The 14,761-nt window shown below is 49.2% G+C and overlaps 1 protein-coding gene across 3 annotated transcripts in view; it reads right to left on the bottom strand.

Annotated features, from left to right (window-relative positions):
- The window catches only part of CACNA1B (calcium voltage-gated channel subunit alpha1 B), a gene marked incomplete at both ends in the record, with an annotated part of 161,608 nt that overhangs the window by 112,859 nt on the left and 33,988 nt on the right, over window positions 1–14,761 (bottom strand). For all 3 annotated transcript variants that reach the window (XM_080928036.1, XM_080928034.1, XM_080928035.1), the window contains 4 exons: window positions 3,610–3,699; window positions 4,343–4,399; window positions 4,997–5,112; window positions 6,150–6,253. In XM_080928036.1, coding sequence (XP_080784162.1) covers window positions 3,610–3,699; window positions 4,343–4,399; window positions 4,997–5,112; window positions 6,150–6,253 — 367 coding nt within the window. The remainder of the gene's footprint in view (window positions 1–3,609; window positions 3,700–4,342; window positions 4,400–4,996; window positions 5,113–6,149; window positions 6,254–14,761) is intronic.

Raw genomic sequence — 14,761 nt, forward strand, 5'->3', positions numbered from 1 at the left:
AGCCTGGTCTACAAAGCTAGTCCCAGGACAGCCAGAGCTACACAAAGAAACCCTGTCTCAAAAAGCAAAACAAACAAAAGAAGAAGAAAGAAAGGAAAGAGAATGAGAAAGAAAGGAAGAGAGAGTGGAAGAGGAGGAGAGAGGAGAAAGGGGAGAAGGAAGAGGGAAGAGGGGAAAAGAGAGGGGTGGGGGAGGAGAGGAGGAGAGAAGAGAAGAGAAGAGAAGAGAAGAGAAGAGAAGAGAAGAGAAGAGAAGAGAAGAGAAGAGAAGAGAAGAGAAGGAAGGGAAGGGAAGGGAAGGGAAAGGGAGAGAAAGCTCAGTGGTTCCCAGCACCCACATGGTGATTCACAATCATCTATAAGCACACACATGGTAGATATATGCAGGCAAAACATTCATGAACATAAAATCAAGGTTTTGTTTTAGAAAAAAAAACGTGAAGTAAGCTGGAGAGAAAGCTCAGTGGTGAACAGTGCTCAATGCTCTCGCAGAGGACCTGCACTCAGTTCCCAGCACTCACAGAGGACCTGCACTCAGTTCCCAGCACTCACAGAGGACCTGCACTCAGTTCCTAGCACTCAGAGGACCTGCACTCAGTTCCTAGCACTCACAGAGGACTGTACTCAGTTCCTAGCACTCGCAGAGGATCTGCACTCAGTTCCTAGCACTCGCAGAGGACCTGCACTCAGTTTCTAGCACTCAGAGGACCTGTACTCAGTTCCTAGCACTCGCAGAGGACCTGCACTCAGTTCCCAGCACTCACAGAGGACCTGCACTCAGTTCCTAGCACTCACAGAGGACCTGTACTCAGTTCCTAGCACTCACAGAGGACCTGCACTCAGTTCCTAGCACTCACAGAGGACCTGCACTCAGTTCCTAGCACTCAGAGGACCTGCACTCAGTTCCTAGCACTCACAGAGGACTGTACTCAGTTCCTAGCACTCGCAGAGGATCTGCACTCAGTTCCTAGCACTCGCAGAGGACCTGCACTCAGTTCCTAGCACTCAGAGGACCTGTACTCAGTTCCTAGCACTCGCAGAGGACCTGCACTCAGTTCCCAGCACTCACAGAGGACCTGCACTCAGTTCCTAGCACTCGCAGAGAACCTGGACTCAGTTCCTAGCACTCACAGAGGACCTGTACTCAGTTCCTAGCACTCACAGAGGACCTGCACTCAGTTCCTAGCACTCACAGAGGACCTGCACTCAGTTCCTAGCACTCGCAGAGGACCTGCACTCAGTTCCTAGCACTCACAGAGGACTGTACTCAGATCCTAGCACTCACAGAGGACCTGCACTCAGTTCCTAGCACTCAGAGGACCTGTACTCAGTTCCTAGCACTCGCCGAGGACCTGCACTCAGTTCCTAGCACTTGCAGAGGACCTGCACTCAGTTCCTGGCACTCACAGAGGACCTGCACTCAGTTCCTAGCACCCACATCAAGCAACTCACTGACGGCTGCTACTCTGCTTCCCGAGATCCCATACCCTCTGGGCCCTGTAGGCACCTACACCATGTAGTGCACATAAACTCACACAGGCACACACACAAACACAGATAAAAGTAAGTATTTAAAATAAATTAGAAAATGAGAAATCAAAGCAATATAGAATATAATGATAAAATAATCAATTATAAGTGAGAAATAGATATAATCAAAGAAATCTTAAAAGCAGAATATCTAACATTCACCAATATATACATATTAGTTTTATATGATCCTAATTAGAAAAAAAAAAAAAAACTGAAGATACACTGAGGACCACAAGCAGCAAAGCCATGCTAACAGGATTTGTGTCAGCCTCAGAACCCTGAGAGACTCAGCCCACAGCTCTCTCTCTCTCTGCCAGAGCTCCTCCCTCTCTGCTTCTCAGACACACCTGACTGGACTGGCTTCAAAGAGACCTAAAGTCCAAGAATTTACCATCTTCTTCTTTACTACCTCCAAAGCCAGGCACAGGGTCCTGTGTTTGATTTGTACGTTGGCCTTCAGAACTGGCTTCCTACTTGTCCCTTGCCCTGTTTAGTCTCTCTTCCACATCCCCAGGAGGCACAGTTCCTGCTCCAGTGAAAGCCAGACATGAGGTCATCAGACCAATAAAGGCTACCTGGGATCCTGGCCAGGATGCAGCCTACCTTTAAGCTTTGACAGTCCTCTCGAATGCTAGCCACATTCCTGTCTTAGGGTCTGGATACTTGTTTCTAGGAGGCTTTTTCTCATGATAGTCTTTTCCAGCTCCTTATTCAAAGATACCCTTTGTCCTAGGGCCATCTGCGGCCATGCTGGTTAAAACAAACAGCACCACTATGCCCCGACCTTTCAGACCCTTCCCGAGCCTTCCACTCTTCAAACACAGCGCCATCCAATGTGCTGGACATTTTGCTATCATCCGTCTCATCCAATACTTTGCTGAAACAGACACCCAGCAGCTTGAATGCCTCAAACAACTCCTGGAATATCATTGACACAGACACGACATTGGCTACACACAAAAGGGACCAAGCTAAGAGCGCTACATGCAACTCTATGGGAATAAAAAACAGATGCTTGGGGCTACAGAGATAGCGCGGTGGTTAAGAGCACTGACTGACTGCTCTCCTACAGGTCCCGAGTTCAAATCCCACATGGTGGCTCACAACCATCTGTAATGAGATCTGATGCCCTCTTCTGGTGTGTCTGAAGACAGCTACAGTGTACTTATATATAATAAATAAATAAATTTTAAAAAATAGATGCTAAATAAGGTCCAAATTACAAAACTGTATCTGGATCATAGTTTCTTCCTGCCCCTCCCCCAAGTTCTCCCAGATCCACCCCTCCCTTGCCCACCTCCTCCAAACTTCATGTCCTGTTTTAATTTTTCTTACTAACCCACAAGGTCACTTTGTACTGCCTACATATGCATGGGTGTGGGGCCATCCACTGGCCTGTGCAATTCTAACAGTCTTCAGTCTACCCTTAGGACACCTACCCTGGTGTGCCTATCTGTAGAGACAAAGGCACAGCTAAGAAAAAACAAATGGTTACAAGAATTTAGGGCAGTATTTCTCATTGTCATGGCGCACAGACAACAGTAGGCAGGGAGCTGCATCCAGTGATCTCCCCCTGAGGCACTCACTGCTTCGGAGCCAGGAGGGCCTTAGCACCGCTGGGGTCTGCGCTTCTCCCAGGCAGCCACAGGGGCCAGACTCCTCCTGGCAGAATTAGGCACATTAGGACTTCCAAAAGGGAAGTCAGGTGTCTGTGGCACTGAAGGAAAGAAAAGTCCTAGGTCTGCAAGAAAAATTAACCTTTTTAAACCTAATAAAAATTATCTCACCATCTCAGAAAGAAGGAAGACACAGAGGCAGGGTATTATAGGCCCATGCAAGGAAAGGGAGGATCAGGGGAAGATAAGCAGAAACTGCCCCTTCCTCCCTGGGTTCTCTGACCACAGGGTGTAATGCAGGCAAAAGAAGTAGCATCCAGGGAAAGGTTCTGTAGGGAGTGACCAGGTACCAGAAAGGCAAGAATCCCAGAAGTAGTCAGAGCAATGCCAGAAGGAGCCCATGTGTGACGTCTACTCCAGTCAGGGGCTTCATAGCATCAGAAGCATCTTCAGAGACTCACCAGCAGCACAGAGGTCTACAAACCGGTCCTCCCCCTCTTCTGCATGGATGAGGTCATTTCGGCTCTTCTTGGTGGCAGCTCTCTTCAACACTGCTTTAAACAATGGATGTTGAGAACACTGTGAGTGGCAGCTTCAGGTAACCCACCTCAAGGCTCTCAGCTGAGAACAGTCCACTTTATCTCCGTTCCTGTCCTGACCCTGGCACTTGGGCCCTTCTCATTCCTCACACAGAAAGGGCATGGAATTTTGTGGGTCACTCTTCTTTCTCTTCCCTCCAAGACAAGGACACTAGGGAGGCATGACCACTAAACAGACTTAGACACAACCATCTGGGGCAAGGGCAGGGATGAGGGGCGTGGGGGTTTGTTCAGCTCTGCACACCATGCTATCTGCCCCCACCCTTCCTATGAGACTGTGCAGACAACTGTAGATGCCCCCCAGAGTGGTGGTCCCCAACTCTAGTAAGAGCTATGGATGGGGTCCAGAGTCCTCCACAGCCTTGGGACTAACCCTAGGTCTAGAGACAGACAGCTCACTTCAAACCCTGCCGGTATGAAGCTTCTAGAAGCAACACTGTCCAGCATAACTTCCAACAAAGACAACCAGGATGTTCAGATTCTATGGCTCCTATGCAATCGTGGCAGATGTAAAAGCATCTAACACAGAGCAGTGCCCTGGGGAAACAGGTGTCTGAGCTTCCACCATGTGAGGAGCGATCTGGAGGCCACTTACCATCCAAAGGGGACTTCTCTTCTGCATTCTTGTCCTCCTCTGCCAACATGACTTCCTCTGTGAAGGACAAAGCTCAGGTCAAAATCTTGATACTCATCCCCTGAAAAGGACCCATCCCAGGAAATCTTGCGGAAGTGGTCTGAAGTACCAGCCTGCCTCAGTACACATGCCCACACCAGCAGGCTGCGACTGCGTGCCTCCTACCAATACCCAAATCGTGCCCCAAGCAAAGTCCATCCCAGGTCCAACCTACAACCTACAGATAGTCCTCCTAGATATGTATGAATGGATCACTGTGTGTGTAAGTTTATCACCGAGGAAGCATTTGTAAGACCTCAGGCTGAAGAGCAGCCCACATGGAAGGGAGCAGCTCACACAGAGGGGAACAGCTCACACGGAAGAGAAAATCCCACACAGAGGGGAGTGGAGGAGGTAGGCTAGAGCTTAGGTTTACAGTGTTCAAGGAAAGGGCGACAGAGCGGGTGGAGCAGTCGCACGGCACTCGGGTCCAGCGTGGAGTGAGGGGCTTGTGAGCATCATATGACAGTGTGCTGTGAGCCAGCCTTCTACACTAAGCCCCGCCGCAGAGCCCAGGATGGCGGTAGGGTGGACACGGTACAGAGCAGTGTCCTGCCCACTTCCACGCACACTCACCTGCCTTGAAGATCCACTCCAAGTACCCATTCAGTTCGCGCTCAATCTGCTGCTGCCTGCGGAGCTTCAGGAAGGCGCGGCGGTTCTCAACTCGCTCCCGCTCCTTGGCAAACTCTCTACACCATGTAGGAAGGAAAAGCGAGCAGCTGCGGTGAGCATGGGTATGCAGGACTATGCTGATTTAGACGCGTCGTGCCTGGCTCCGGCTCGGGGCGTCCAGAGCACGGCAGTGCCATACCCTCACTAGGGCTGAGCTGGCAGCCTACTGTGCTTTACTTACCCATGGTGTACCCATCATCTACCTGGTTCATTTCTAACCTCACTGGATCTCCACTGAGATGCCACGTCCTCAGGTGCTTTCACAGCCTCGTTCCCCTATGCCACTGTGGCGTTTGAATAGGAATGGCCCCACAGACACACGTCTGGATGCTTGGTCATTAGAGAGTGACACTATTTTAGAGGGATTAGGAGGTGTGGCCTCATTGGAGGACTTATATCAGTGGAGGTAGGCTTTGAGGCTTCAAAAGTCCACACTAGGTCTAGGGGGTCAGTCTCAGTCTGTCTGCCTGTCTGTCTGCCTGTCTGTACTATCTATCTCTATCACTCTCTATCAAGATGTACAACTCTCAGCTACTGCTCCAGTGTCTGCAGATTAAGCCTGTAAAACTGTAAGCCAGCCCCCAACTAAGTGTTTTCTCTTATAGTTGCCTTGTTCATGGAGCTTGTTCATAGCAATAGAACAGTGACTGAGACAGTCGCCTAGACTGGAGGTTTAAGTGGCCTCTGCAAAGGTGCCCTGGAAAGTCACACTAGTGACAGCCACACCCAGCATAAGACACACGGAGAAACTGGGGGGCAGAGAACTGTCCTCATCATCTACTCTTATCCTGACAGTGGCTCTATTTCCACCCATCTTGGGAGCCAGAGGCCTGGTCAGAAGTCTTCGGAATGCGACAAATGGGCCGTCAGGATTGTGCTGCTCAGGTGGGGGCAGAGTCAGGTCAGGTCTGACCCGCATTACCATCTCTGTGATATAACTTCCCTGTTCCATATAGGGTGGAAGCTCCAAACAGGAGCCTGGGTGTGAAAAGAAGCGTGTCGTGTGCCCATGGGACTAAGAATGAGCAGGGCACGCCCCAGCCACGGTTCTTACCCCGAAAGCACACCCAGCACCAGGTTGAGCATGAAGAAGGAGCCAATGATGATGAGAGGGATGAAGTACAACCAGTTCCACGTGTTGCCGGCCGCATCGTTTGTCTGGAGAAAAGGAGATGAGACGGGTAGGCAAACAGAGTAGGCAAACATCCACAGCCACATCAGTGTGCTGGCCCCTGGGCAGACATCTACGGCCACACCAGTGTGCTGGCCCCTGGGCAAACATCCACGGCCACATCAGTGTGCTGGCCCCTGGGCAGACATCTACGGCCACATCAGTGTGCTGGCCCCTGGGCAGACATCTACGGCCACACCAGTGTGCTGGCCCCTGGGCAAACATCCACAGCCACATCAGTGTGCTGGCCCCTGGGCAGACATCTATGGCCACACCAGTGTGCTGGCCCCTGGGCAGACATCTATGGCCACACCAGTGTGCTGGCCCCCAGGCGACCTCTTCAGAAGGCCTAGGCTGGGAGTTCAGGTTTGGGTCAGACCTGGTTTTGCCCCACAAAGCCTTCCCTGGATGGAGGCTCCCAGAAGACCAGAGAAACTGCACATCTCCAACCATTGCCCAACAGTAGTAACAAGCCTGAGAGCCAAAGGCTACTCAGGATCTCCCGAGGGCTACATGCCTCGCCTCAGTCTGGTAGGACAGCTCCTTGGTAGGAAACCTGTGGCTTCCATGAGCAGCTTCAAAGATAATTCCTCCTAAAAGAAGCTCTGTATGCTCCAAGGTTATGGCTAGTCATGTCTTCAATAGGTCACCAATTCAAGCTACGTGCACCTCTACCCTGCACTCTCTACAAGCCTCTTAGGCTATAGCTCTCACCCTAAGCCTGGCCCAAGATAGCTTAGGGCCCAGGAGTGATCTAAACAGCTAAGAACATAACAAAGCCCCCAGAAGAGAAAGCTCCCCTTAATCCAACTTAATTCCACAACTGTTTTTCTGTTCATGGACCCCAGAGTACTTGGCTAAAGGTAGTAGTGAATCTCCGTGTGTGACTACTGTAGAACAAACCACAAATGAGGTGGACGCTGAGGATAGGCACTTTCCTTTAGAGAGCTGGACACAGGTAGCTGGATGCCTGAGCCCTGCCTGAAAGCCAGGTTTGTCAGCAAGGCCCTTGTCAGATCTCTGCCCTCCAGCCCCATAAACTTGCAGACTCTGTTCTTTGGCAGCCCTAGATCCCTGGACTGACTGTCACCAAAATACCTGTCTCTAGGCCAGAACTGACATTCAGAATCCCAACACTCAACCATTCACACACCCCACCTGTGAAGACACACAGCCACCAAGGCCAGCAACCTCTCTGTAAGTCTACCCTCAAAATTATCTTCCTAAAAAACAGTACTGCTGTGACCCACCCCTCCCCCATCAGACAGCACTGCTGTGACCCACCCCTCCCCCATCAGACAGCACTGCTGTGACCACCCCTCCCCCATCTGACAGCACTGCTGTAACCCACCCCTCCCCCATCTGACAGCACTGCTGTGACCACCCCTCCCCCATCAGACAGCACTGCTGTGACCCACCCCTCCCCCATCAGACAGCACTGCTGTGACCCACCCCTCCCCCATCAGACAGCACTGCTGTGGCCACCCCTCCCCCATCAGACAGCACTGCTGTGACCCACCCCGCCCCCATCAGACAGCACTGCTGTGACCCACCCCTCCCCCATCTGACAGCACTGCTGTGGCCACCCCTCCCCCATCAGACAGCACTGCTGTGGCCACCCCCCTCCAGACTAGAGCGCCTGTATTTCTCCTTGTGGGTCAGGATCTGCACAAACCACTTCCTCTCATCTTAAATCAAGACTTCTGCTTCTGAGAAGCTAAGTAGTCACACTGTCCTCCTTACTTCTACTGAGCATGGTTAGTAATTTCGATCATTACATTACAAAGCACGCTGCTGTTGCTGTAGCCCTCTGCTCGCCCCTAGACATGGAAGCTGGTTGGGCCCTGCTAATCAGAGTGAAAGTCTACCATTGTCCAGACAGGACTCCCTTTATCAGCAGGGCTCCTTCTCTGACCTTGTCTGGGAGCTCCCACACCCCACATCCTCTACCTGCAGAAGGTCATAGCATTACTGAGATTACAGGTTCTGCTTCCTTTGTCCTGATCTAGCAAGCACTTGGATTTCCTGGAGTGCCTCTCTATACAAATGAGGTAGCCTAAACCAGAGCCAATGATACACACCCACTCTAAAAGTCCCCACCCCATTCCCCAAATCTATATAACCCTTGATTCACCCCAGTTAAAGTTGAGCTGCCTCAGTTAAGATGATCTCAATGGTCACTTCTGTCCTACTCATGGGCCATCTGAACTCTGTATCTTGACAGTATGCCCTTTGTCCTCCTGGGCTGGGGGCCAACTCAGGGACAAGAGAGCACTGAAGGTAAGTCCCTATTGCTGAAGAAACCATGTACTTCAGGAACAGGGACCAGAGACCCTGAGCTAGAATTGACGTAATGCCCCCTTCTTGAGAACTGGCTTTCATGGTACTTAAAGGTGCCATGCAAGCTTCCAAAGGAGGAAGCAACCAACACTCCTCCCCAGGTATGATGCCTCTGAGCCACGTCAGTGGGCAGTGTGGCGTGATGACCTAAGGGTGTAGTGCTGGCACACACCTTGGCAGTAACCAGCAACTCTCTGATTGCACTTAAGAATTGTCCAGCAAGGCAGATGCCGTGCCTGGTACTGGAAACCCAGCTAATTACGTAGTGCTAATGAAATCATGGTTATTGGAAGAGAATCTAGAATCTCTAATTTACTAAACCAGCATAATTCCTAACCAAAAGAAATATGTGTTGTCCTCTACCTGTAGAAGGAAAGTAGCAATGTTAGATACAGGTAAGTCTTCAACCCCCAAAAGGAAACTTCTCTTTGCAACAAATAGATACAACTAGAGAAAAATCACAACCAATAAAACTGCAGTGTGGAGCCCAGAGAACACTGCGGAGACCGGGCAGAAAGACTGGAAAGGGCCAGAGGATCAGGAACTGGCTGTGAGACTGTGTCTCTTCGTAACATCAGAAGTTATACCCACAACGTCTCATCAACAAGATCACCCAAACATGAACAAACGTGCCAAACTGGACGGGGAAGAGCCTGAGGCCTCAACCCTACACAAAGAGCCACAGGTAACGGAAAGGCTGAGAGCAAAAGTGGAGACCCTTCTCAGGGAACAGCACACCGATGGCCGCCCAGTGCAGTCAGTCCTGAAAGCCCACACATCACATGGACTGGACAGGTTATACTTAAGAATATATACATATATATGTGATGGCTTGACTACATCGGGAATTAACTAAAACCCAAAAATGGAGGGCACACCTAGGAGGGTTTTTGCTTAATTTGAAGTAGGAAAACGCACTTTTAGTCTAGCTCTTTGAGGTAGAGACTCGCCTTTAATCCAGAGTGATTTGGAGCCACCCTACTGCTGGAAACCTGTATTTTGTAAGGAAATGGCAGAAGGAAGTTTCTGCTCTTCACCTGGTCGGCCTCATCTTGCTAACAAGTCCACTGCTTCCCAGCCTTAGAGCCCACATCTTAAGGACTCCAGCATTTACTGAAGACAAACTGAGACATTCAGCCTTGGGGCTGAACAACTCCTGGATTCTTGGACTCTCCATTCATGGACAGCCATAATCAGATTAGTCATCTTAATAAATTCCCTTCTATACATAGAGATTCATTCTAGAAGTTGTTATTCTAGAGAACCTTGACTAATATACCCTCTAAAAATATTAGCAGTTAAATGCTTCCCTTTTTAAGAGTTACCTTGGTCATGTTGTCTCTTCACAGCAATAGAAATAACTAAGATAAGAATTCTTACTGCTCTCCCAAAGGAACAGGTTCAATTCCAACACCCACATGGCAGCTCATACCATCTGTGACTCCAGCTCCAAGGTGTCCAATATTCTATGTGGATTCTGATGGTACCAGACAGGCATGTGGCACACAAACATACATGCAAGCAAAACATCCATGCACATAAAATAACAAAAGATAGATAGATAGATAGATAGATAGATAGATAGATAGATAGACGATAGATAGATAGATAGATAGATAGATAGATAGATAGAGAGATAGATAGATGATAGATAGATAGATGATAGATAGATAGATAGATGATAGATAGATAGATGATAGATAGATAGATAGATAGATGATTGATAGATAGATAGATAGATGATAGATAGATAGATAGATAGATAGATAGATAGATAGATGATAGATAGATAGATGATAGATAGATAGATAGATAGATGATGATAGATAGATAAATAGATAGATGATAGATAGATAGATAGATAGATAGATAGATAGATAGATAGATAGATAGATGATAGATAGATAGGTAGGTAGGTAGGTAGATAGATAGATAGATAGATAGATAGATAGATAGATAGATAGATAGACAGATAATACTGACCACGTCCTCTCTGGATCTCCTCTTCCTCTCATAGGAGGTAAGAAACAAGTCCCGTTTCTGCTAACATAAAGCCCTAAGCCTCTTTATCAAACGCTTCTTTCCTGCTATGTGTAAGTAGCATGAACAAGACCCTGTGTGCACAATCATTAAGTTATGTATTATCCCTCTGTTTCTCTGACCCTTCTCATGTGCCTGCCTGAAGAGAAATTTAGACATGTCCCATGACTTTTTTAATAATCCCTGTGGCAATCTGAATGAGAACCCCCCCCCCACAAGGCTCAAATTTGAATACTTGGTCCCCAGTTGGTAGAACTATTTGGAAAGGATTAGGAGGTGTGGCCTTATTGGAAGAGTTATGTCACTGGAGAGGGGTGTTGAGATTTTCAAAAGCCTACATCATTCCCACTTGGCTCCTCCTCTGCTTTATGGGTAGATGTGAGCTCTGGGCTACTGCTCCAGCACCAGCCCGTCTGCTGCATGATCCCCACAGGATAGCCATGAACTCATCCTCTGAAACTATAAATAAGCCCCAACTAAATGCTTACATTTATAAGTTGCCTTGGTTGGTAACAGGAAAACAACTCAGACAGAACAGTAACCAGGGACTGGGATGCTGCTGTGACAGGCCTGACCATACTGTTTACTGGGAAATTGGGGACTCCTTTGAGACTCCAGGAAAGTGGCTGAACAATGTAACCAGGAGCCATCCCTAGGAGCCTGGAAGACAGGGTGCTGATAGCTGTGTGGACTGTGGAAGTCCAGCTCAAGAGGTTTCAGAGGAGGACCATATTAGCAAGTGGATAGACACCATGCTTGTGGTACTCTGAAGAAGAATGTGGCTGGTTTTGCTCCAGTCCTGAGAATCTGGTTTCAAGACAGCCCAACACTGACTGCACACAGTTATTGGTGGTTCCTCTTAGGTCTGCAATGAGAACGTGCCAGTGGGCAAAGATAAAGAGTACAGTGTGCGGAGAAAGCCCCTGCAAACTTGATGGAGGAGCCGTGGCTTGTGCTGAAAGGGATGGAGAGATTGGAAGAAAGGGAGTGGTGCCTCAGGGTGGGACTCCACCCAGCCTGTCCTGCAGCCTGCGAACAGAGAGGGCCTAAGGAACTATCTGCTCCTAAAGCCAAAGTCTGTGCAAATGTAATCCAAGGAGGAGAGAGCAGTTGGTAGCAGGGGCCATGTGGCTCTGGCTGTACAGTCAGGATGGTACAGGCATACGGGCTGTGGAATCTTCCTCTGCAGATAAGGAAAGCTCCAGAGGCCAGGTGTGTGGCAGGGGAGTCCCTGACGGAGGCCCAGAGAGGCCATTAAGTAAAGCTATGAAAGTGAAGCCTGGGCTGTGCTGGAGGCTCCCAAGATGCTGGAGAAGCTGGGGCCATGGGATGTCTGCCAGGGAGAGCTACACTGGGCGTGGATCAGCCCAGGAGACAAATGTGTTGCAGTCAGCAAAGCTGGAAGGGCAGAGCCATTAAGACCTTTGCCATCAGACATGGAGCTATTGCTCTAGATTTGGAGTTTGCCCATCCTGCTTTTGTCCAATACTTCCTTACTCTGCCCCTTTGCTCTCTTGTGGAATGGTCGTCTGTGTTCATTGCCACTGTGTGTTAGGAAGGATAGGAGAGAAGAGTTAAGAATTTGACTTGAGTTTAGACTTTGAAACTGCTTAGGCTGAAAGACTATGGGGACTTTAGAAGGTGGACTCTGTGTGTGTGTGTGTGTGTGTGTGTGTGTGTGTGTGTGTGTGTATGTGTGTGTTAAATTTCTTTTTTTTCTTTGTTTAGGTTTTTGTTTGTTTGTTTGTTTGTTTTTACATTATGATAGGGCCACAAGTCTATAGGGAGTGGGGGTTCATGGAGTAGTATGCTGTAGTTTCAATGAGAATGGTCCCCCCCCACACCATACATTTGGTCCTCAGTTTGTAGTTGGGAAGATTTGGATGTGTGGCCTTGTTAAAGGATGTGTGTCACTAGGGGTGAACTTCGGGGTTTCAAATGCCCACAGCATTCCCAGTTGGCATGCTTTTTCCCCTCCCCTCTCCATGTATGCTACAGATCAAATGTAAACGCTCAGCTGCATCCTCAGTTGGCTTTGGTCATGGAGTTGTGTCATGGCAATAGAAAAGTAACCAAGACAACTCCCACGTTACCACTTCAAGTTAAAAACAGGCTTGATTTGGTTCAGACATGACCAGTCCACAAGTTGCCTAACAAGCTTCTTGCCAGCTGGGCTGTGATGTGTGTTTAATTCCAGCCCAGGCAAAGGGAGCACTGTGAGTTCAAGGCCAGCCTGGTCTACAGAGTGAGTTCCAGGACAGCCAGGGCTATGCAGAGAAACCCCATCTCAAAAAAATAATAAAATTAAAAAAAAAAAAAACCCACAAGCAAAAACTTAATTCCTTGCCAAAAGCTGTGCTCCTGCACTGGTGGGCACTGCTGGCACATTCGCACATTCGTTGGAAGAGGCAGACAGGCTCCTCATTGTGGTGCTTTCCTGAGATAACCCACCTCTCTGGCCTGTCAGGAAAGTGCTGACGACAACCCCTCACAAGCCGCTTCTGTAAACTCCAAAGTCAAATAACTTCCCATAGGACAGACGGGTTCCCATCCCTAACCACCAGCCACTCAGTGACCTGCTCCCTGTGGAGAACACTTTGCTGCTCTGGGTGCAGTTCTCCTAACTGCAGCTGGTCAAAGGGACAGGGGCTCCCCTGCTCCCACACTGAGTGAACTTCCCTTCTGTCTCTCGCTACCCCTATAGCAGGTCAGTGGCTTCTGCTCACACAGAACTCAGACTCACCACTCAAGGAGCATTCATCTTCTGAGTCCAGACATGTCAAGAAGTTAAAGGCAGGTTCTCCCCAAAAGTCTCCTGAAAAGTTTTATCCAACCTTCACTGCCCAGTCTAGGTGGAGAGGTGTGGGGTGAGTTCTTAGCTAAGTACTTCAGCATTGCTTGACCGGCTTCTGGCCGGTGAAAGGCTCATGCAATCTGGCGTTAGGTATGCTGTGCCTTTAATAACAGTGTGCTGTCACCGGGTCCTCATACCAGGTCTAACCTAAATATCTGCTGGATGAGACCCCTGTGACCTCTGGGCCACTGCCTTCCTGGACACACACACACAGGCATCTGTATCACTGTGCCTGCCTGACTAAGCTCTGGTGGACTCTGAAGGCTGATTCCTGGTCAAATGGCGCTGCACTTTGGTGAGGCTGGCAGGAATGAGGCCAACATGGAGCTGTCTTTAGGGTCTGTTATGTGTAATGAAGAGAAAATCCCATTCCAGCCTTTGTCCCTACCATCCTCGGCATTAATCTGTCATGAAATCGTGTCACTAAGATGCAGTCTTGTGCAGAAGACTCATAGCCAGCTTTTCCTCTAACTCTAATTTGCCTTCCATCTGCCCAACAAGCATTGCTGAGCACCTGCTGAATCCCTAGTCCAGCCATCACCTGCGCCCCTGCGAGCCCGTAGGGGAGGCTCAGATACAGCTGCAGGAGTTCGTGAAAGGAGGAAACAGGGCTCCAGGGCCACGAGGGTGCCTCTCCCTCAACCATAAATGACAGCACCTCATGCCCCACCCTCTAAAACCTATGCCCTCATTCTCTCCTTCCCAAAGCTCATGAGGTGCTCCTCCCTGTCCCTGTCGCTGTCCCTGTCCCCACTCCTAGCAGAATCCTGTGAGCCAGTGTGGAAAATAAGTCTTCCTGCAAGACTGAGATTTGCTAAAGGAGCTGGTTGTAGAATCCCAAAAAAAACCTTGAGTATACAGGGGGAAAGTAATTAAATGGGTCACCAGTACCCCAGAAGCCTTATTTTGGATGTCCATCATGGTCCTGTGGTGATTTAAGTGAGAAAGGCCCCCACATCATAGATTTGGTCACCGGGGAGTGGCACTATTTGAAAAGACCAGGAGTGTGGCCTTGTTGGAGGAAATGTGTCACTTTGACACTTGCCTGTGGGCTACCATGCTGATAAAGGACAGCATCTCTGAAACCGTAAGCAAGCCCCCAAGTAAATGCTTTCCCTTATAGTAGATGCCTTGGACATGGTGCAGCAATAGAAGACTAAGACAGCCACCAAACCCAGACGACCTCAAATTGCTGAGGCCGACTAGAATCCTAATGAGAACGAGGGAAGAAATGGAGGGTTTATCTGACCTATGCTGCCAC

This window comes from Micromys minutus (genome assembly GCF_963924665.1).
Source record: "Micromys minutus genome assembly, chromosome: 13".
NCBI classification, from domain to species: Eukaryota; Metazoa; Chordata; class Mammalia; order Rodentia; family Muridae; genus Micromys; species Micromys minutus.